This window comes from Hemitrygon akajei, chromosome 1 (assembly GCF_048418815.1).
Source record: "Hemitrygon akajei chromosome 1, sHemAka1.3, whole genome shotgun sequence".
Taxonomy (NCBI): Eukaryota; Metazoa; Chordata; class Chondrichthyes; order Myliobatiformes; family Dasyatidae; genus Hemitrygon; species Hemitrygon akajei.
The window spans coordinates 90,042,564-90,067,293 of record NC_133124.1 but is presented as its reverse complement, the minus strand read 5'-3'; the positions used below and the strand labels follow the sequence as shown (position 1 = coordinate 90,067,293).

The window sequence follows — 24,730 nt, the reverse complement described above, 5'->3', positions numbered from 1 at the left end:
GCACAATTGCACATGTGCCAAGTTGACATAAGATTAAATTAATGCATTGAAGTTCCTTTGTCTCTTGAAATGTTATACTGGAATTGAATACTGAATGAAGACTACCTCCCCCATGTAAAGCAATACTATTCTGACGTAAAGATAACGGGCAAAGGACACAAAGGCAAATGTGGATGAAAAGGTCATGCCAAGACTGAAGGGTAGAATTATCTTTTCCCTAATTCTGAAGCAAAGGGTACTATGTTTGTAGTTAGTTCAGCATTATTGTCATGGTGATTAACAAGGATGACAAGGAAAATATTTTTAGACACATTATTAACGTGCCAGTTTCTCCATTAATGCTGATTGATTTACAATTTACAAAGTTTTCTGTTTTTCAATGTTGGATTTCAAGAATGCAGAGTCATTGGGAGTTACAGCCCAGGAATGAGTACTTCAGCGCTTAAAGTTGTTGCTGACCATCAACTGATCCTAGAGTCATAGAGAAGTACAGCACAGAAGCAGGACCTTCAGCCCATCTAGTCCATGCTGAAAATTATTTAAACTGCTTACTCCCAATGACCTGCATAAGGACCATAGCTTTCCATAACCCTACTATCCATGTACCTATCTAAACTTCTCTTCAATGTTGAAATTGAACTTGCATGGACCACTTGCGCTGGCAGCCCATTCCACACTCTTATGACCCTCTGAGTGAAGAAGTTTCCTATCATGTTCCCCTTAAACTCCTCACATTTCACCCTTAAGCCATGAACTCTGGTTTTAGTCCCACTCAACTTCAGTGGACAAAAGCCTGCTTGCATTTACCCCCATCTTTGCCCCTCCTAATTTTGTATACCACAATCAAATCTCTTCTTAATCATCTACATTCTAAAGAATCCTATCTTTCATATGTTCCCCAGGTTACAACAGAGTTCTGTTTTTGTGAGCCATTCATAACCCATGCACATAAGAGAGTGTGTAGATGCTGGAAATCCAGAGTAACACACAAAATGCTGGAGGAATTCAGGCAGCATCTGTGGAAATTAATAAATAGTCAATGTTTCAGGCTGAGGCACTTCTTCAGGACTGGAAAGGAAGGGAAAGCCACCAGAATGAAAAAGGTTAAGGGATGGAGAAGAGGGACTAGCTAGAAGGTGAAGCCAGGTGGGTGAAAAAGGCAAATGGCTAGAGAAGAAAGAAAGATAAGAGGGGAGAGTGCAGCATGGAAGAAAGGGAAGGAAGAGGGGCTCCAGGGGTGAGGTGATAGGCAGCTGAGGAGAAAAGGTAAGAGGCCAGAGTAGGGAATGGAAGAAGGAGGAAGGGGAAGGAAAAATTACTTTTTTTCTCATAACTCAGACAGTTTGCAACTCAAATATGGCTACACACTATGTTCCCAGGCAGCAGAGGACACCTACAGCTCCACAGCAGCCAGCAAACCCATTCCACCAGTGTCCCAAGCATCCATTTGTCATCACTGGCTGCCCATAAATCTGTCCATTATATGTTCTTGTCACAATCCCATCAGTTCTACAGATTATACCACTCATATGCTACATACAACTGCCAATTAAATTAAAAACCCACAAGTCTTTGGGATGTGGGAAGACATCAGAGCAGCCAGAGGAAGCTCATGCATTCACAGGGAAAATGCACAGGCTCCATGCAAACAGCGATCATAGTCAAGTTTGAACCTGGGTCTCTGACACTGAAGCAGCTGCATTATTAATGGTGGCACTGCACTGTTTGTTTCTTGTTTCAATTACTTGAACTACTGTTAAAATGTTTGAGATTGGTTCTAGAGTTGGTGGCAAAAAGCATGGTTTCAAGCTAAGGAGCATAAATGCTGCGAAGACTTGGAATTAAAGAATGTGGAAATGTTTAAGAATGATATTATCCAACCAATGTTTATCTGACAAGGTTTAATTCTAATATTGAAACTAACTGTTCTTTTTGTAGTTTATATCCTGAGGATTTATTTCATCTGCTTTGGGATTGTGAATATGTTAAAACATTTTGGGTTGATGTTTGTCAATTTATAAATCAATATATTAATGTGGATTTTACTTTTTGTTTTGAAAATGTCTTATTTGGGTTTACTAATAATACCAAATCTCATAGGGATCATTTCTTGATCATAAATCTTTTGTTAATTTACAGCAAATTTTATATCCATAACTGCAAATACAGCAATAAGAAACCTTCATTTATATTTTTTACGTCAGACTTCAAACTATTTGTTAATACTCTGAAAACTTCCCATAACCAGAAAGCTGTAAAGACTGTACAAATCTGTCAACGTTTTGGGTTATCTCTGTAAATGTTCCTGTTTTGTGACTCCTTTTAGATATAGTTCCTTCTGTCCAACAGTATTTAGAGTGGATTTTCTTGGTTCTTTGTATATTTAAAGTTAATAGTTTTATATTTGTTGTTGCTTATGTGTGATACCCTGGCTTTGTTAGCATTTGCTTAGTGTTTCTGTTTTTGTTTGTGTAAAATAAAAAAAGTTTAAAAAAAGAATAATGTAGTAAATATTTGAAAGTGTAGGTGATCATGCAACATTGTTTCCATTCCATTCATATTTTGACACTGTCTGGAGGTCCTGTTAATCCTATTTAAAGTAAATATGATGGTTTTCTGATGGGACACAGTGAGAATTTCTTTTAAGATAACCAGAAATTTGCCTTCATTGTATGTTACTGAAGTCCTGAAAGAGTTAAAGGAAAGTACTACGAAACATTCCTGTCTGTGGTGCCCCACCTCATGGAGCAGTACTTGGCATGGGTCCTATGGATTGCAATTCTGTTTATATTAGTTTTCAACCAATCGGATCATAACATACTCAAATGGTGCAATCTAATACTTACTGAACTCCAATTATACATCTTTAAAGTCTGGAGGCAGTCCCTGTCGGATATGCAAATACATGTGCTCTCAATGCTCTTTGGTCAAATGTACAGACAGTAAGACAACTGGGAAGTACACTACCTATGATGTTTGAAAAGCCCCAGGTTATAATGATTCATATTTTACTGATTTATGAATCGTGTGACTGAGAACATGACTCAAGAAGAATGTTCAGAAGCTTATTTTCATTTTTAAAGTGAAACTTGATTTATTATTTTTGAATAGTAAGTTTTATCTATGATTCTTTTTGGGAAGGTTCCTCCTTCCCCACCATATTCCTACATTCCATGTGTTTGCTGGAGTGCTCGAACAAGACATGAGGTAGAAGTAAAACATCTCGAGGCAGAAGGTAGTATCACAAAGGATCCTAAGTCATTTTTGAAGATTTTGAAGTAATTGTGATTTGTTATTAAACTTTGTTATTGAAAAATATTTAGTGGTTCAACAGTCTGTACATTGAATTGAATCTGCTTGTTCAGCCTTAAATTGTGACTGGAGTAAAATTATTTCTTTTGGTAGTTATTTTTGTCTTGTAACACAGACACCACAACTCACTTAGTGGATTGATGTGCTGTGAAGTTTTTCTATTGCTAACAGTTGCAAAGAGGCTTGTGGCCTTCATGGGGAAACAGACTTTTATTTTAATCTTGCATTGTGGAAGTCAGACAGCTAATTCATTCATTAATCTATGTCCAGTGTACTTGAGGCTTTAAGTCCTATGTTTGGTCCCCTCTATTAAGAATATTTTATTTGTGGAATTTGAAAATTTGCAGGTGATATTTTCACCTTTATAAATCTGTTATTGAAATTTTGATTGTGTTGTTTACATAATTACTCTGAAGTTTAAACATTCAACTGCTTCAACTTGCAAACAACTTTAATTTATTGGACAAGGCCACTGTAGCTTGCTTAGTATCTGTGCCTTTATTTTCCTGATGAGTTGCATGTACATGTACTATGGACATAAAACATTCAAGCTTTTTCCAAAGTGATTCTATTACAAATTACATAATTGTTTCACATTTTAGGCTTTTATTTTTCAAAAGGCTTCAGGCAATTTTTCGGGTTTTAAAAAAAATTAAAATTAAGCGGTTGAAATCAGATAAAGTCAATTCAATTGCATTCTTTTTAACTTATAGACATTTAGAGTCATGGAGTAATGGAACACAAAAATAGGTCCTTTGCTCACCATCTCCGAGCTGGTTGTCAAGCACTTGTACACTATGGACTGACTGCTAGAAAATGACATTGCTCTTTTGTTCATGGCATTTCAAATGTGAGAGTTCCGGCCTTCACCATTACCTCAGGCAGTACGTTACAGGTTCAATGAGCCTCAAGGTGAAAAACACATCTTCAAGTCCCCTCTAAATCACCAACCTCTTACCTTAACTGTATGCCCTGTGGTACAATCACATCTGCTAAGGAGTCAAGTTACTTCCTACCTTTCCCATGTTCCTTATTACATTGTATAGCTTGGTTAGGTTTGCTTTCAGTCTGTGCAGGGAGAACACTTGGTGGTTTGGTCTCTCTTCCATTGCTGAACTGTTTCATCCCAAACAATGATCTGGTGCATTTTTTCTGCACCATCTCCAGGCAAATTCTTCCTATCATGTGGCGATCGAAACCTCACGGCATATTTTAGCAATGGGCAAACCAGTGTTTTACACAACTGCACCATAATCTCCCTGCTTGTAGATTCCATGGCAGGGCAGGCTCAATGGGCCGTTTTAGATATACTTTGCTTTCAAACACTGAAGGAGTCTTCTCTTTAAAAACAAAGCACAGGGAATCTAAATGGACCTTGACAAAGTCACATAGGGAAGACTGATCCAAAGGAGCCTGCAAGATTAAAAACATGCACTGGCTTATGAAGACATGTATCCCATTCACCTTCATACAAGCACGCCAAGGTCCTTGTGTTCCTCACTAATTTCTTGGGTTATGTAATTCATTTTACATATCCTATCCGAGTTAGTCTCCCAGAATCATATTTTTCAGGATTAAATTCCGTCTTTGATTCAATAAGATCATGGCTAATCTGTCCATAAACTCAGCTCCATCTACCTGCCTTTTCCCCACAACCCTTAATTCACCTACTATCTAAAAATCTATCTAACTGTATCTTAAATGTATTTAGTAAAGAAGCTTCAACTGCTTCCCTGGGCAGAGAATTCCACAGATTCACCACTCTCTGGGTAAAACAGTTTCTCCTCATCTCCATGCTATATCATCTCCCCTGAATCTTGAGGCACTGTCCCCTAGCTCTAGTCTCACCTACCAATGGAAACAGCTTTCCTACTCCTATCTTAGCAATCCCTTTCAAAATTTAGTGGCCCTATCAACCCTTGACCATGCTCTGCCATTTCATAAGAGCATAAGAAATATGGCTTTGAAATATGGTTAACCAATCCATTGTCCGTGCCAATACACTTCCTTCGACTCCATGCATCTGTATCTTATTTATAAGTCTCTTGTGCGGCACCTTATCGAACGCCTTCTGGAAATCCAAGTATACAACATCAACCTGTTCTCCTCTATGCACTGCACTCATTATGTCCTCAAAGAACTCCAGTAAGTTTGTCAAACAGGACCTGCCCTTTCTGAATCCATGCTGAGTGTGTTCGAATGGAACCACTCCTTTCTAAATATTACGCTATTTCTTCCTTAATGACAGCTTCAAGCATTTCCTGACAACAGATGTTAAGCTAACTGGCCTATAGTTGCCCGTCTTTTGCCTACATCCATTTAAAAAAAGTGGCGTGATAGTTGCTGTCTTCCATTCCACCGGGACCTGCCTAGAGTCTAGAGAATTCTGGTAAATGATTACCAATGCGTCTACTATAACCTCCACCAATTCCCTCAGCACTCTGGAATGCATTCCATCAGGACCAGGGGACTTATCTATCTTCAGGCCCTCTAGTTTGCTCATCACTATCTCTTTAGTGACAGTGATTTTATCGAGGTCCTCACTTCCCATTTCATCCATAACATCACTCTTTGGCATATTAGACGTGTCCTCCACCATGAAGACTGACACAAAATAGTTGTTCAATGCCTCAGCCGTTTCCTTATCACCCAATATCAATTTCCCCTTCTCGTCTTCCAAGGGACCTACGTTGACTTTAGCCATCCTCTTCCGCTTCATATATTTATAAAAACTTTTTCTATCTGTTTTTACATTTTCTGCTAATTTACTTTAATACTCTATCTTCCCTTTCTTTATTGTTTAGTTGCTTTTTAAAGTTTTCCCAATCCTCCAGTCTCCTACTATTCTTTGTGACTTTGTATACATGGGCTTTTAATTTGATACTATCTTTTATTTCCTTAGTTATCCAAGGCTGGCTCTCCCCACACTTACTGTCCATATTTTTGACTGGAATATACTTTTGTTGAACACTGTGAAAAATCTTTGAAAGTATTCCACTGTTCCTCAACTGTCCTACCAAATAGCCTGTACTCCCAATCCACATTAGCCAACTCCTCCCTCATCCTGTTGTAGTCTCCCTTGTTTAAGCATAATACACTCGTTTTAGATTTAACTATTTCATCCTCCATCTGTATGCGAAATTCAATCATACTATGATCACTCTTTCCAAGAGGATCCCTGACTACAAGATCGTTAATCTTACCTATCTCATTGCACAGGACTAGATCTAAGATAGCATTTTCCTTTGTAGGTTCACTAACATGCTGCTCAAGGAAGCCATCATGGATGCATTCTATGAAGTCCTCCTCAAGACTTCCTTGACCAACCTGATTCACCCAATGTATGGAAGTTAAAATCCTCCATAACAACTGCCGTTCCGTTCTTACAAGCCTCAGTTATTTTTTGGTTAATCGCCTCTCCCACTGCAATATTTTTATTAGGTGGCCTATAGACAATTCCTACCAGTGTTTTTTTTTCCCTTTACTATTCTTAATCTCTACCCAGATGGACTCAACATTCTGCTCCGTAGATCTTATATCGTCTCTCACTATCACCCTGATCTCATCCTTAATTAAGAGCACCATTCCACCTCCTTTGCCTTCCTGCCTATCTTTCCGTATTACTTGAAATCCTTGGATATTTAATTCCCAGTCATTTCCACCTTGCAACCAAGTTTCTGTAATGGCCACTAAATCATATGCCTTGGTACTGATCTGTGCCACAATTTCACTAACCTTGTTTCTAATACTACGGGCATTTAGATAAAGTGCCAGTATACTCATTGTCCTTTTAGAATCTAGTGTGCTATGCGATTTTTGCTTTTTACTTTTATGCACTCTACTCTTACTTTTTTCTTCATTAACTCTAGCTTTGGTGTCTGTATCACTTCCCTCTTCTTTTCTGTGTGGGTTCCCATCCCCCTGCCATATTAGTTTAAAACCTCCCCAACAGCACTAGCAAACAATCTCCCTAGGACATTGATCGCGGCCCTGCCCAGATGTAGTCCGGACAATACTGGTCCCATCTCCCCCAGAAGTGGTTCCAATGCCCCAAGAATCTGAAACCCTCCCTCCTGCACCACTGCTCAAGCCACATATTCATTCTAACTATCCTGCTATTCCAACTCTGGCTAGCACATGGCATCGGTAATAATCCTGAGATGATTACCTTTGAGGTTCCACTCTTTGATGTATTTCCTAGCTGCCTAAATTCAGCTTGTAGGACTTCATCCGGCTTTCTTCCTATATCGTTAGTACCTACATGCACCATGACAGCTGGCTTCTCACCCTCCCCTTTCAGAATGTCCTGCAGTTTCTTCGAGACATCTCTGACCCTTGCACCCAGGAGGCAATACACCATATGGGAGTCCCGTTTGCAGCCACATTAGCTCCTCTCTATTCCCCTTACCATGGAATTCCCTACCACAACAGCTCTGCCACTGTTTTTCTTGATGTCATGCGCAGCAGAGCCACCCACGGGGCCACGATCCTGGCTACTGCTTCCTTCACCTGATGAGCCAGCTCCCCCAACAGACTTCAAACTGGTATATCTGTTTTGGAGGAAGATGACCGCAGGAGACTCCTGTACTACTTTCTTGCTACTTCACTTCCTGTTGGTCACCATTCCCTGTCTTTCCTTAGGTCACACTGTGGTGTGACCAACTCTCTAAATGTGCTTTTCACAACATTCTCAGCATCTCAGATGCTCCAGAGTGAGTCCATGTGCAGCTCCGGTGCCGCCATGCGGTCTATCAGGAACTGCAGCTGGACACATTTCTTGGACGTGTAGTCTGCAGGAACACTGTCAGCTTTCCTGAGTTCTCACATGTCCGTAAATAATCAGTCTCCCGAACCCCAAATCCCTTGACCTCTTAGAACAGATCAGGTATGGTAGAATTGTTCTTCAGAAATATTGAAGATTCTGCAAGGGTCAGTTAAGGGCAAATGTACTTGATCAACAGGCTACTGGTCATTAAGTAGTTACTGGGACATTGATATGAACTTTACTTCTGGACAAAAAGTGCAATGTGTGGTAAACAATTATTTCTCCAGACTGAAAAAAAACGAAGTGTTTTTTCACGTTTGTTGGATATTATGACCATACCTCACCTGAACTTGGGAGAAAACTCTAATTTTACATTTGGTGCAAAGTCAAAAATATTGGAGGGTATTCCCTGAACAAATCTTTGAAGGCTAATATAGCAGTTTTTGAAGTTTATGGCAAATGGCTTTACAGATGGGAACATGAGTGCAAAATCCAGAAGTTTATTTAGGCATATCTATTACAAATCACGTGAAAGCAAAGGAAAGAGTATAAATGATACTAGAATTCTTCTGAAGATAATGCATTATTACATAAATTGACTGGAGAAAGCTAGAAGATACTCTATTTGGAACAGGGAAGGTTGAAGAGTTTTAGTGGAGATCCTTAAATCATGAAGGGTTTGAAAGAGGTAATTAAATAGCTGTTTTCAGTGTCTGAATGGTCAATAACAAATGATCAATAATGGTCAATAATTTAGTATGACTGGCAAAAAGTACTGAAAGCAGGATGAGCAAAAGCATTTCTTCTACTCAATGAATGATTGAAATACAAATGCAGAGCGATGGATCGTAGTTAGTAACAGACTATTAGCAAATCGAAGAACAATGCAGGAGGTCCCTTGGGTCATATTCTGCACTGGGTCTCTTTCCCTGCATTGTTGCAGTTTTCACCGTATCACTTGAATGTATGAATGGCTCTCTACCGATTATGCCCTCTGAACAGGAATCTTGTCTTGCTGGACTCTGCCATTTATGCTGAGCATTGCAAATGCATGGGGTGGTTCCTTGTATAAAAAGTTTGTAATTACAAAATTGCAGTTTAGCCCGTTGATTTTTCTGTAAAAGAAATAGCTGACTGGTTACAGTGTAACCCAATAGGTAACCTACCGTAGTAATGTAACTACTTAAAATAAGTATTTGAATCAGGATTTTTAAATTTACAGTAAGTTTTTTTTTATAAAATGGTCCAGTTTTCAGATATGGGTGTTGCTGGCAAGAACAAGAATAAATATCCTTCACTAATTACCCTCTTGTACCCTGTTTTGGAGAGCATTTAAAAGTTAACTCCTCTGCCATCACATTTTAGCCTAAGTAGGAATTGCAGATTTGTTCCATGGAGGGAAATTAGTAGATGGGTATTTACAACAAGCCATGGTTTCATTACTAAGGGATAGTTACCATGATTGTCTGATAATGTGGCACCAATTCAAATGCCATTACAACATCATCAGAACTTAAATTAAGTACATTAATCTTCAAAGGGAAAAGCTAGCATTGATATCAGTGACTGCATATTGCAGAGCCTCAGGTTTACTAATTGTTGTTTGGGGAAGGAAATTTGCCATGTTTACCTTGTTTGACCTGTATATTACTCCAGATAAACAGTAACATAGTTAAAGTTTTAACAGGCCTCTTTGAAATAGCCTTTTTTCCTAGTTCTTTAGTTGTAGCACAGCTTTGAGGAGCTCAGCCACCTGCTCTCAGGTAACTTAAGAGCAAAATCACTTTGATGTCCTGGGAGGGAGTAAATATTATAACAAAACTTGACACCTTATTCGATTTATTTTGATATTATTCTTTAACAATTTCCCAAGTATCATAACTACTTAAGTGAAGCTGATGAAGGGTTTTGGCCCGAAACGTCGACTATTTTCTTTTGTCCCATAGATGCTGCCTGGTTGCTGAGTTCCTCCAGCATTTTGTGTGTGTTGCCGAGCTTGTATGCATAAATACGGTGAGGTACAGGCTTAATGGAAAAACTTGCAGCATCGTAGGCACGTAGATTCAGACAACACACAGAACATAAATGTGCATAAATTATACCAGAAGAAAGAAGTTTTTTTGCACTTATGTCTTGTTTTGTACAGTCACAGATAAGTCCATGGCAATGTATACTGTTCTATTTGTGAGGTAGAATTAAGATCGTGCCGGTCAGCTCAAGAATCTGATGGTTGTAGGCAAGTAGTTATTCTTGAATATGGTGGTGCCTCCCTTTTACTCCAGCCTATTGATTTAAGATGTACTTTAAAAGCACTGAAAAACATTTTTGAGCACCTCTAATTAGCTAACCACCTTTACCTGTGGATTTTATTTTCCTCTTATGGTTGAAATATTAGCTAAATCATGAAGTTGCTGCAGCTCAGAAACCAGCTAATCAAGCCAAATTTGTGTTAGTTCTGCATAAGGCAGCCACATCAGTTGTCATCCTCTGCTTTTTCACCAGGGACCTGCAAGCTCTTTCTGAAATATATGAAAATTTAAAACAAAAACATGATATAGAAAACTGAAATCAAAGTAGCCTGGCCCAAGGCAGTAACTTGGCAGTAAATTTCAGATCAGACCTATTCCCTGAATATAAAAGTAATTCTCTCAGACCTTTTGTGTCATAGGCCTTTGATTATATTTCTGTGCTCCCACTCATTAACTCATCTCTGCTAATGGAAATAGTTGCCATCAAATCAACACCATTTAAGACTCATCTTGATCTTTCACGTAACTATTAAATCTCTTCTCACTCTTCTTTCCTGCAAGGAGTATTCACCCAGCTTCTCCTTGTAGTTGAAATCCTTCATCCCTAGAATCATGCTCTTAAATTGTCTCTGCCTCTCCTCTAAGACCTTCATGACCCAAAGTGAAAATGAAGTGATATAGTTTTTCATTTGTGGTCAAATTTGTGGTCAAACATTAGTGTTTTGTGGAGGTTCAACATAACCTTTCTACTTTTGTATTCTATGTCTTTATAATTACTGGGATCCTATATAGTTCACCAACTGCTCTTTCAATGTGCCCTGATAGTTTCAGAAATTTATACTAATTTGCATACAAGTCCTTTGGAACTTTATGTCTGTTGCATTTTATTTTTCGCAAATTGTATAACTTCATTCTTCTGTATTAAACTTACCTGCCAATTACCTGTTCGTTCTGCCAGTTACCATCCATATCATTACTAGCAAACTTCCAATCCTTGTTATTGGTACAGTTTTTCTATGGTTGGGCACCTGCTGCTGGGTTACATTGTTTGTTCCAACATGACTCCCAACATAGTCACTTGATAAGAGCCTGGAGTACTTTGGCAAGGCCTGCTGTAGCATCATGGCTGTCTTAGCATCTGCAGTAGTATACAGGTTCCCTTTGGCAGCAAATGAGACTGTCCCCAAGCTCATTAATTGTCAGACGTGTCAGTACTATAATTGTTTCTGAATGTCTTTGATGCTCACAATAACATTACTGTTTTAAAAATATTTACATATGAAAGTTCAATAAATGACATTGCAATAACTTTTCAAAAAAGTAACATCTCCATTTAGGTTAACTTAATGAATGCAGCTTCAGTGGACAGACTTTTCTGGAAGAACTGGGAACTCAGAAGCAGATTCTGCTGTTCCATTGGACTTAAGTTCTACTGAGCAATATTGGGACAGCATACACTCAAAATGCTGGAGGAATTCAACAGGCCAGGTCGCATCTATGGAAAAGAGTATGGTCCTGATCAAGAAACGTGTCCAGGTCTTGGCTGGAAATGTTGACTGTACTGTTTTCCATAGATGTAGCCTGGCCTGCTGAGTTCCTCCAGCATTTTGTGTGTTGTTTGGATTTTTAGCATCTGCAAATTTTCTCTTGTTTGTGATATAACCCATGGCAGTGGGTTAAAAGGTGCTGCTTATGGTTGAGTTGGGACACAGGATTTGACCCATTCAAAGAACTGTTAGCGTCACATAGTGTGAACATCAAGCAGTTATCAGATATCTCAATTTCCTCTTTCACTTTTCCTATTCCTAATGCTGTTGATACTTTAATTCCATGGGTTTCAAGTTTGCTTTCTAGCCTTTTGCATGGGACATTGTCAAATTCCTTCTGAAATGCTTGCAGAGGATATTTATTGCATTCTTTTTTTTCCTGACTGTTGTTGTGAATTTGTTTCCATATTTAGTGATACTTATTTTTATAAAAATCATGAGTTCCATATTCAAATTAAATTCTCTTCCAAGCTGTAATTTGACTTCCTAATGATGTTCGCTGTTTCATCAATAAAAACACAATCAAGTTAGTTAAATGCAGCTTTCCTTAAATAATTCAGTGTTGGCTCTTCTTTAATAACAAGCTTCAAAAGTAGTTTTTAATGTTTATTGTGAACATTGGTCTAAGTGTTTCTCCTCAGATAAGGACTTGTAATTTCCTGGTATTTCCTTACCTCCCCTTTGAACAACTTATGTGTTACTTTTGCTATTTTTCAGTCCTCTGGCAGCTCCCTAATCTAAGGAAGTTTTGCAAAAATTACCCTTGTCTCTTTTGGCAACGGAAAACAGTCCATTCTGCGTTTTTAATTGTGAGCAAAACAAACTCTTCTTGTACCCTTTTGACATCAATTTTTCCCCCCATATGTTATATCTACCTCCTCAACAAGAAATATTTAAAGTTCAAAGTAAATTTATTTTCAAGTATATATATTATATATAGTATATATTTCAAGTATATATTCATTTCCTTGCAGATATTCACAGCAGAATAAAGCAATACAATATTATCAATGAAAGACTACACACAAAGACTAACAAAAGTGCAAAAGAGACGAACTGTACAAATACAAAAATAATAAGTGATATGGAGAATATTCTTCCTTGATACAAAGTAATCATTTAGAATTGCATATGTTCATGCTTCCCACCCCCTCTTGTATGCTGAATTACATGCCATTATTATATATCTGTATTAAAGGACACCCATAAAGTTATTGTTTATGGTTCTCTCAATGCCAGCTCCAGCTACAACTAGTGTTGCTACTGAATTACTCTACAAATCCTTTCTTTTGACAACAGCTTTTGATCTTGTAATTGTTTATGGTGGAATTTCAGCCCAGGGGCCAGATAATTTATGTGCACAAAAGTGCTGCTTCTAGAATTAAGCAGTGCTCTTGGGTGTGATTGTAACTGGGCATGTTGCCAAGAGAAACTTGGGAAGGGAGAATACCTCTCTTTGGAAGACCTTTTGAAAAGCCTTTGTGAAATTTTGGAGGAGTGGTCAGAAGAAAGAATCTAATTGTGGTCTAGATGAGTTGGAAGAAAAAGAATTACTCTGAATAGTTGGGGAATGGTGGAAGAAGGGAATACCTTGGTTTGAACTGTGTAAAGTGACTTCAAATAGTTTGTAAGAGAAGAAATTTGCTCACAGAGAAACTCCTGTGCTTTTTATAAAATTAAAAGTATAATACTTTTTAAAAATGCTGATGAAGTAGGGTAATGATCATATTGAATGTGAGAGCTAGCTTAAAAAATCGGATAGCTCATTTCTGTATTTCTATGTTTCTAATGGCGTGTATAAGAATACAATCTTCACATCCTGTTCTTATTGCTCTTTTAGAAAATGAAAAAGGTTAAGATCAGTTCAGCAAATCTATAATATACAGAGCGAGTTTTGCTCGAAAGGGTTTTTAATTAATGAGATGCTTGAAGGAATTATGCCACTCCCTGGAAGACTAAGGGAAATCAGAACTTTAAGAATGTTTCTATCCCTGAAGACAGCTTACCTACTGATGTCAATTATAAATCCATGGACTCTCACAGCTACCCGTACTGTACCTCTTCCCACCCTGCTACTTGTAAAAATGCCACCTGCTTCTTTCAATTCCTCTGCCTGCACCACATCTGCCCTCAGGATGAGGCTTTTCATTCCAGAACGAAGGAGATGTTCTCCTTTTTCAAAGAAAGGGCCTTCCCTTCCTTCACCATCAACGCTGCCCTCAACCGCATCTTTTCCATTTCACACATTTCTGCTCCTACCCCATCCTCCCGCCACCCTATCAGGGATGGGGTTCCTCTTGTCCTCACCTACCACCCCACCAGCCTCTTTGACCAGCACATAATTCTCTGAAACTTCCGCCATCTCCAACGGATCCCACCGCCAAACACATCTCTCCCTCCCCCCCCCCCCCACTTACTGCTTTTCGCAAGGATTGCTCCCTATGCGACTCCCTTGCCCATTCATCCCTCCCAGTGATCTCCCTCCTGGCAGTTATCCTTGCAAACGGAACAAGTCCTACACCTTCTCCCGCACTACCAATCAGGGCCCTAAAGAGTCTTCCAGGTGAGGCGACACTTCACCTTGAATATGGTATATAGGGTCATATACTGTGTCTGGTGCTCCCGGTGTGTCCTCCTGTATGTTGGTGAGACCCAACATAGATTGGGAGACCAAATCGCAAAATGCTCTGTCCGCCAGAAAAAGCTGGATCTCCCAGTAGCCATCCATTTTAATTCCACTACACATTCCCATCCTGATACATCTACTCATCCACTGTCGTGATGAGGCCACACTTCAGTTGGAGGAACAACAATACCTTATATTCCGTTTAGAACCTCTAATCTGATGGCATGAACATCAATTTCTCGAACTTCTGGTAATGCCCCCCACCCTTCCCCATCCTTGTTTCCCTCTCTCACCTTATCTCCTTGCTCATCCATCACCTCCTACTGGTGCTGCTCCCACTTTTCTTTCTTCCATGACTTTTTTTTGTCTCTCTCACCAATTTATTTCCCAGCTGTTTACTTCATCCCTCCCCCTTCAGGTTTCGTTTATCATCTTGTGTTTCTCTCTCCCTTACCCTCATCTTTTAAATCTACTCCTCAGCTCTTTCTCTCCAGTCCTGCCGAAGGATTTTGGGCCGAAATGTCGACTGTACTCTCTTCTTAGATGCTGTCTGGCCTGCTGATATTTTGTGTGTGTTGTTTAGGAATTTGTTGGTAATGCAAAAGATCTTTGCTGATTGTCGTTAATAATAATAATATTGATAGCACTGTTGGAAAATTAAGCAAAGAATTGTTTTTGACTGTAACATTATTTTGTTTGAATTCTATTAAAGTTAATAAAGACCAGTAACTATGGAATTTCAGAAGTAATTTGAATTTCTAAAATCCTATTCTTGTGCCTGTAGGAATTTATTAAAGATAGTTCATAAAGACTATTGTCTTTGTTAAGTTGTAAATATAAAAGTAACTAAGCATTCTTTAAATTATTTAAGCAATTTTATTTTGAAGAGCCTCTAAATTACAACTTTCCTAAGGAACAAAATCATAGCCTATTTTTCCTTTACAGAACATTACAATAGCCATGTATGAAAATTAAAAGAATGCAGATAGTGGAAATTATAAAACAAAAACAAAATTCGGGAAGTGCTCAGACTTCTGAATTTGTGCAAAAAGAAACAGCCAGGTGTGACCTATGAATTTCAAATTGCACATCTCAGTTTCCACAGGTTTTCATTCCAGACACTGTCTTTCCTTCCTGAAGATCTGTAGTATGCAGGCTTCTTTGAAGCACAAGTACTAACATGACCCAGTTTGCCCATATGAATTAATTTATATAATTGCTACTCATTCACTTATAAAATTGCCTAAGATACAAAACTGTAAGTTTGAACATCAAGTTGTCATATGATCAGAGCTAGTAGCTTGTTCCAGGTTACCACCATCCTTTGTATGGAAATATTTTTTTCTAAGATCTACAAATCTCTCCCCTCTCACCTTAACCTGTGTCCTCTAGTTCTATATGCCAATGTTCTGAGACAAAGACACTATCAATCCTATCTCTGCTGTACATAATTGTAGAAACCTCTAAGGTCGTCCTTAAGTATGCTGCATTTAAGTAAGAAGAAACTGATGGGATAGAATTTGTCAAATGTGTTCAGGAAGGTTTCCTTAATCAGTACGTAGAAGTCCCAACAAGATACTTGATCTGCTATTAGGGAATGAGATCAAGTAGATGACAGAAGTCTGTGCAGTGGAACACTCTGCATCTAGTGATCACAATGCCATTTGTTTCAAAGTAAGGATGCAAAAAGATAGACCTGGGCCATGGGTTGAGATTCTGAATTAGAGGAAGGCCAATTTTGATGGTGTCAGAAAGGATCTGGCATATGAGGATTGGGGCAAGCTGTTTACTGGCAAAGGTGTACACTGTAAGTGGGAAACCTTTAAAAACCTTCAATTTTGAGAGTACAAATCTTGTATGTGCCTGTCAGAATAAAAGGTGAAGATAACAGGTGTAGGAAAACAACACACACAAAATGCTGGTGGAACACAGCGGGCCAGGCAGCATCTATAAGGAGAAGCAATGTCGACGTTTCGGGCCGAAACCCTTCGTCAGGACTAACTGAAGAGACAGATACTAAGAGATTTGAAAGTAGTGGGGGGAGGGGGAAATGTGAAAAAAGGTGTAGGAAAACTTGGTTTTCAAGAGATATTGAGGCCCTGGTTAAGGGGGAAAAAAGGTGGATAGCAGGTTAAAGGCAGGTAGGAACAAATGAGGTGATTATGGAGCATAAGCAATACAAGAGAACATTTGAGAAAGAACTCAGGAGGGTGTAAGACAAGACATGATTTTGCCTGAGCAAACCAGGTGAAGGAGGATTCTAAGAGATACTACAAATACGTTAAGAGCAAGAGGATCACGGGACAAAATTGGTCCACTGGAAGATCAGAATGATAATCCATGTTTGGAGCCAAAAGAGATGGGGGAAGATCTTAAGTAATCTTTTTTGCATTTGTATTTACTCAGCAGACAGACAGAAAGTCTGTAGAAATGCAGCAAAGTGGCACCAACTCCATGGATCTTACACATATTACAAAGCAGAAGATGTTTGCTGTCTTGAAGTTAATTAGAATAGATAACTCCCCAGGGCTTGACAAAGTATTCCCTGGGAAATTGCTAGGGTCCGAGCAGAGATATTTAAAGCATCCTTAGCGACAGGTGAGGTACCAATGGATTGGTGGATAGCCAATGTTGTTCCGCTGTTTAAGAAAGGCTCTGAAAATAATCCAGGAAATTAAAGTCAAAAGTTAAAATAAAAATATACTATCAGAGTACATACATGTCACCACATACAACCCTGAGATTCTTTCTCTTTTTCTATAGGCATACTTAGCAAATCTATAGAACAGTAACAGTAAACAGGATCAATGGACAACAAACTGTGCAAATGCAGATAAAAATAAATAATGAGCATGAAATAACGAGATAAAAGAGTCCATAAGTGTGTGTAGTTATCTCCTTTTGTTCAAGAGCCTGATGGCTGATGAGTAGTAACTGTTCTTGAACCTGGTGGTGTGAGTCCTGTGGCACCTGTACCTTCTACCTGATGTCAATAGTGAGAAAAGAGCATGTCTTGGGTGGTGAGGATCTTCGATAATGGATAAAGTAGGAATTCTACAGATGCTGGAAATTCAAGCAACACACACAAAATGCTGGTAGAACGCAGCAGGCCAGGCAGCATCTAATAGGAAGAAGTACAGTCGACGTTTTGGCCCGAGACCCTTCATCAGGACCAACTGAAAGAAGAGATAGTAAGAGATTTGAAAGTGGGAGGGGGAGATCCAAACTGATAGGAGAAGACAGGAGGGGGAAGGATGAAGCTAAGAGCTGGAAAACTGATTGGTAAGAGGGATACAGGGCTGGAGAAGTGAGAGGATCATGTGACGGGAGGCTGAGGGAGAAAGAAAGGGGGAGGGGAGCACCAGAAGAAGATGGAGAGCAGGCAAGGAGTGATTGTGAGAGGGACAGAGAAGGGGGGGGGGGGCGAGAGGAAAGAATAATTAATTAATAAATAGATAGATAAATAAATAAGGGATGGGGTAAGAAGCGGAGGGGGCATTAACGAAAGTTAGAGAAATCAGTGTTAATGCCATCAGGTTGGAGTCTACCCAGACGGAATATAAGGTGTTGTTCCTCCAACCTGAGTGTGGCTTCATCTTGACAGTAGAGGAGCCATGGATTGACATATCAGAATGGGATTGGAACATGGATGTTGTTTTCCTCGGGCAATGTTTCATGTAGATGTGCTCAATGGTTGGGAGGGTTTTACTTTTATGTAATGGGCCAAATCCATTACTTTTTGTAGGATTTTTCACTCAAAGGCATTGGTGTTCCTGTACCGGATCATAATGTAGCCCATCAGCACACTTCCGACTACACATCTATAGAAGTTTGCCAGGGTTTTTGATGACATGCAGAATCTCCACAGACTCCTGAGGAAGTAGAGGCACTGTTGTGCTTTCTTCACAATTAGATTTATATGTTAGTTTTAGGACAGGTCTGAGATAGTGACATTCAGAAATTTAAAGTTACTGACTTTCTCCACTTCTGATCCTTCGATTAGTACTGGCTCATGGAAACCTCAAGACAAGGAAACCTCTGGTTTCCCTCTCTTGAAGTCTACATTCAGTTCCTTGGTCTTCTTGACACTGAATGAAAGGCTATTGTTATTACACCACCCAGCCAAAATCTCCCTCCTGTATGCTGATTCATTGCCACCTTTGATACAGACCACAGCAGTGGTGTCATCAGCAAACTTATACATGCTGTTGGAGCTATACTTAGCCACACAGTGATAGGTGTAAAGCGAGTAGAGTAGGGGACTAAGTACATATCCCTGCAGTGCTCTTGTACTGTGAGCCTAACATCAATAGTGAGAATGTTAATGGAAGATATTCTTATTTGGATAGACATTGACTGATTAAGGATAGTCAGCATGGCTTCATGCATGGTAGGTCATGTCTACCCAACCATGTGGAGTTTTTCGAGGAAGTTACCAGGAAAGTTGAAGGCAAGTCTTTTGACTAGATCCTACATGGGAGTTTGGTCAAGAAGGTTCACTGGCTCAGCATTTGACATTAGACATCGGCTTTGTGGGAGAAGTCAGAGTCGTAGTAGATGACTGGAGGCCTGTGACTAGTGAAGTGCCACAGGGATTGGTGCTGGGTCCGTTGTTGTTTGTCATTTATATTAACAATTTGTAAAATAGTGTAAATAATACTTGCAGCTGACACCAGTGGACAGTAAGGAAGGCTATCATGGCTTGCAGTGAGATCTGGACCAGGTGGACAAGTGGGCTGAGAAATAACAGATGGAATTTAATGCAGACAAGTACAAGATGTTGCACTTTGGGAGGACCAACTTGGGTAGGTCTTACACAGTGAATAGTAGACCACTAAGGAGTAGAACAAAGGGATCTTGGAACACTTGTTCATAACTCATTGAAAGTGGTGTTACATATAGATAGGGTCATAAAGAAAGCTTTTAGCACATTGGCCTTCATAATTCAATGTATTGAGTACAGAAGATGGATTGCTATGTTGAAGTTGTTAAGACATTAGTAAGGCCTAGTTTGGAGTACTGTGTGTAGTTTTTCACACCTTACAAGATCATTGCCGGGTCTGGAGGTCCTGAGTTATATGGAAAGATTGAATAGGTTAGGACTTTATTCCTTGGAATGTAGATGATTGAGAGGAGATTTGATAGAGGTACACAAAATTATGAGGGGTATAGATAGGGTAAATGCAAGCAGTCTTTTTCTACTGAGGTTGGGTGGGAATACAACTAGAGATCATGGGTTAAGGGTGAAAGGTGAAAAGTTTAAGGAGAACATGAGGGGAGACTTCTTCACTCAGAGGGCCGTCAGAGTGTGGAATGAGCTGCCAGCGCAAGTGGTGCATATGAGCCCGATTTCAATGTTTAAGAGAAATTTGGTTAAGTACATTGATAGTAGAAGTATGGAGGGCTATGATCCCGGAGCAGGTCCAAGGGAGGAGGCAGTTTAAATGGTTTGGCATGGACTAGATGGGTCAAAGGGCCTGTTTATGTGCTGTACTTCTCTATGACTCTATGACTTACATTTATGACTCTATAATTCTAAACCGAGCCTATCCTATCTAGCCTTAACTACAGCCTTCCATTTCAGGCTGTATCCCAGTATAACTGTTCTGCATTCATTTTTAATTCTGCCTCAGCTAAGTAATTATTGAAATTCACTTGCCCAAAGAGAGAAAAGCATCTTTTCAGTAAATCGCTGATAAATTTATTGTAACAAACCCTTGAAAGTAGTGTAAGGAGGCAGTGTTGACTTGTCATTGTCATATGTACCAAGATTCAATTTAAAGCTTGCATTCATACTGTTATACAGATCAAATTATTACCCTGTGCATTGATGTAGAATAAGGGAAAACAATAACAATGTAAAATAAAATATCAGAGCTGCAGAGGAAAAGCTATGCTGGGTTAAAACAAATCTGTGCAAGTTCATAATGAGGGAAATTATGAGCTTAAGAGTTCTTCTTATACAAGAGGATTGTTCAAGTGTCTGATAACAAAGAAAATGTCCAGAGCAACTTTCAGAGGGGAAGCCCATGGAAAGCATCTGGCCCAGATGGGGTACCTGGCCAAGTACTAAATACTTCTGCTGATCAACTGGCTGGAATGTTTACTGAAATCCTTAACCTCTTGATGATACCTCAGAGGATCAGAGAACGTGATAACCCCATAGGACCAGTTCCTGGGTGTTATTATTTCAGAGGACCTATTCTGGGCCCAGCACATCAGTGCAATTTACAAAGAAAGCATGGCTGCACCTTTACTTCCTTATTAATTTATGGAGATTAGGCATGACATCGCAAACTTTGACAAACTTCTATAGATTTTATAGATCTGTTGAATGCCTATGAGATGGCTTTTTAGAGCAGCTTGTGCTTGAGCCTACTAGGGTAAAGGCTATCATGATTGGGTATTGTGTTTTAACCCAGATCTTGTTAGGGGGCTTAACATATAGGAACCCTTACGAGGCAGTGATGATAATATGATTGAATTCATACTGCAATTTGAGAGGGAGAAGCAAAAGTCACATGTATTAGTATCGCAGTGGAATAAAGGAAATTTCAGAGATATGAGAGAGAAGCTCACCCAGGTGGATTAGAGGAGGATACTGGCAGGGATCACAGCAGAACAGAGGTGGCTGAAGTTTCTGGGAATAGTTCACAAGATGCAGGATAGATATGTCCCACAGAAGAAGTTGTTCTCAAATGGCAGGGGTTGGCAACCGTGGCTGACAAGGGAAGTTAAGGACTGCATTGAAGCCAAGGAAAGGGCATATAAGGTAGCAGAAGTGAGTGGGAAGTTGGGTGATTGGGAAGCTTTTAAAATCTAACAAAAAAAGGGAAAAGATGAAATATGAGGGCAAACTAGCCAATAATATAAAGCAGGATACTAGAAGTTTTTTCAGTTATATAAAGAGTGAAAGGGAAGTGAGAGTTGATATTGGACTACTGGAAAGTGATGCTGGTGAGGAAGTAATGAGGAACAAGGAAATTGCAGATGAACTTAATGGATACTTTGCTTCTGTCGTCACTGTGGAAGACACTGGCAGTGTGCTAGAGGTCCGTAAGTGTCCTGGAGCAGGAGTGAGTGCTATGGCTATTACAAAGGAAAATATGCGAGAGAAGCTGAAAGGTCTTAAGGTGCATAAGTCACCTGAACCAGATGGACTATCTCCCAGAGTCCTAAGAGATTTGCTGAAGAGATAATGGATGCGTTGGTCATGAACTTTCAAGAATCACTTGATTCTGGCATGGTTTGGGAGGACTGGAACATTGCAAATGTCCCTCCACTCTTTAAGAAGGGAAGAAGACAAAAGAAAGGAAGTTATAAATCAGTTAGCCTAACCTCAGTGGCTGGGAATTTCAGAGTTGTATATGGTGACATATATGTACTTTGATATTAAAGTTTACCTGCCTCAATGACTATTGTCCAGTAACACTTACAAACCATTAATGAAGTTCATTGAGAGGTTGGAATGAGAATATATCAACTCATACCTGAGAAGTGACTTGGATCCACTCCAAGTTGACTACCATCACTACAGGCCAATAGCAGATGCCATTTCATTGGCTCTTCACTCAGCCCTGGAACATCAGGTCAGCGAAGATGCATACATCAGGATGCTCTTTGTGGACTGCAGCTCGGCACTAAATATTGTCATCCCCTAAAAACTAATGAATAAGCTGCAAGTCCTAGGCCTTAGTACCTCCTTGTGCAACTGGTTCCTCAATTTACTCATTTGCAGATCCCAGTCAGTTCAGATAGGCAACAGCATCTCTTCCAAAATCTCCTTCTGCACAGGTGCACCACAAGGCAGTGTGCTTAGCCCCCTGCTCTACTGGTTTTATACTTGCAGCTGAGAGGCTGAGTACAACTCCAATGCCATACATAAATTTTCTGACAACGCGATTGTTACTGGTGGATTCAAATTTGGTGACAAATTAGCATATTGGAGGGAAATTGAAAATCTTGCTGATTGGTGCCAGAACAGCAACCTCTCACCCAATGTCAGCAAGACCAAGGAGCTGATTATTGACCTGAGGAGGAGGAAACCAGACAGAGGTCCATGAACCAGTCTCATCAGATGAATTGGAGGTGGAGATGGTCAGCAAATTTAAATTCCTTGGTGTTATCATTTCAGAGGATCTGTCCTGAGTCCAGCACCTAAGTGCCATTACAACAAATCATGGGAATGCTGTTGTGGGCATCACTGAGTTGTGGCTGAAAGAAGATCATAGTTGGGAGTTTAACATCCATGAATGCACTTTGTATCAGAAGGATTGGCAGATAGGCAGAAAAGGTGGCGTGGCTCTGTTGGTAAAAATTAAATCAAATCCTGAGAAAGTGACAAAGAGTTAGAAGATGTAAAATTCTTGTAGGTAGATTTAAGAAACTATGTGTGAAAAGAGCCTGATGGGAGTTGTATACTGGCCCCTGAATAGTAGCCAGGATATGCAATATAAATTTCAATGGGAAATAGAAAAGGCATGTAACAAGGGCAATATTATGATAGTCATGGGGGGAATTTCAATATTTAGGTGGATTGAGAAAATCAAGTTGGTTCTGGGACTGTGGGAGGTCTAAAGTGGGATTAATGTAAATTGGTGTTTGTAGTTGGTGTGGACTCATCATACTGAAAGACACATCTAAATGCTGGATGAGTGACTCTGGGTTAAGAAGAAATCCTACTTGTCTGGATTAAGACACTTCTTAAAAATTTTGAGCCTCTGAGCCTGACAAGGTAAAATATGAGCCTTGCATTACCTTGTCAGATCTTAAGAGACTCAGTATATTTCTTCTTCTAAACTGAATTTAGGCTTAATAACTTAGTATAGTGATGATGGTCATAACATAATAATGCTCACTATCTGCACAAGCAACAAATCTGTCATCCCAGGAATACATTTTGTGAATCTTTGCAGTGCTCTCTGTCTCACAAGTGTATCCCTCCTTGGGTCGGTAGACCAGACCAAGGCACAGTATTCTAAGTGTTATTTCATCATGCCCCGGTATAACTGGAACAAGGAAATTCTTATGCAATATGGTCAACATAATGTTTAGTTTACTTTTCATCTGTTGAACAATTAATTTTCAGTGATCTGTGTACTTGGATACTCAGACACCCCCGGACATCTATTTTTTTTGTTATTATATGTACAAGTGCTGACAAATGCACTTCCTTCCACTAAGTTTGATTTTTGACTTAAATATAGCATTCTACACTGTACAGATTGCAACAACATTTTTATTTTGTTTTTTACCTACAGAATATGACCGACACATAGCAACCCGCAGAGGCATGGCAGCTGCTTACCTTGACCCAAACTTGAATCATACAACAGGTTCAGGAGCCAAGTCCCGTCTGAGTATGGAGCGTTCTCCTGGAGCTATGGAACGAGTGCTGAAGGTCTCCCATTACTTTGAGAGTAACAGTGAACCCTCATCTTGGGTCATGAATATTCGGCACGGTGATGCAACAGATGTCCGGGTGAGTGAAATAAAATTTGGTAGGCTTGCTTTCTTCTAAATTAGATCAGAAATGTTGCTTTCTGGGGAGAAGTGCTTATGTTTGGCAGTTGGTGAATTCTGAATACCATAGTACATTTGAAATTTCAGGATTTGTTCTATTTCTTGAAAATTAGTGAAGGATATTGGTTTTTAAATAATTATTTAAATATTTCTAAAGATTTTTCTCAATATATCGACAATAAATTTGTGAACAAGGAGAATGTGCAACACAACACAAGGTTAAGAATGAACCTTTATCCCCCATCAATGTCATTTTTGTTCTTAATTTTCTCATATTTCAGTGAAGCATTCAGATCTTTTTAAAATGTTTAAGTCTTCAGCAATTTCTACTAAATATGGAAGTGTGACTTCGGCAGCTGTCAATTTTTTCCTGTCATTTTGGAGGCAGTACTATTTTTGGCCACCTTGGGTAATGATCCTTTTACATCCTTCAAGTCCTTAGGATATGTAAAGCCTTGATTGACGCAGAGAATCCAACCAACAATTTTCTTTCAAATTTCTTCTGAGGGGATTGTTAATGACACTGGTATTATAAAATCTAGTTTATTTTGGTTCAAAATTGTATGTAGTGCATGTTTGAATGTCATGCATTAAATATGCAGCTAAGTCTCAATTCATTTGTAGCTATGAGTATTTTCTTATTAAGTCAGTGGTACTCTTTTGCTTGCTTGTAGCATCAATTCAAACAAATCAATGCAACCGCTGGTGA

General features: G+C 39.3%; 1 protein-coding gene across 18 annotated transcripts in view; it reads left to right on the top strand.

Moving 5' to 3' along the window:
* The window catches only part of LOC140728745 (focal adhesion kinase 1), a 527,596-nt gene that overhangs the window by 247,704 nt on the left and 255,162 nt on the right, over positions 1-24,730 (top strand). For 5 of the 18 annotated variants that reach the window (XM_073047765.1, XM_073047735.1, XM_073047739.1 and 2 more), the window contains exons 1-2: positions 3,141-3,235; positions 23,760-23,980. In XM_073047765.1, coding sequence (XP_072903866.1) covers positions 23,792-23,980 — 189 coding nt within the window. In that variant the 5' untranslated portion in view covers positions 3,141-3,235; positions 23,760-23,791. Of the gene's footprint in view, positions 1-2,962; positions 2,991-3,139; positions 3,236-23,759; positions 23,981-24,730 lie in introns of those variants that run through there. The other 13 variants (XM_073047760.1, XM_073047723.1, XM_073047730.1 and 10 more) reach the window with 5 other exon arrangements.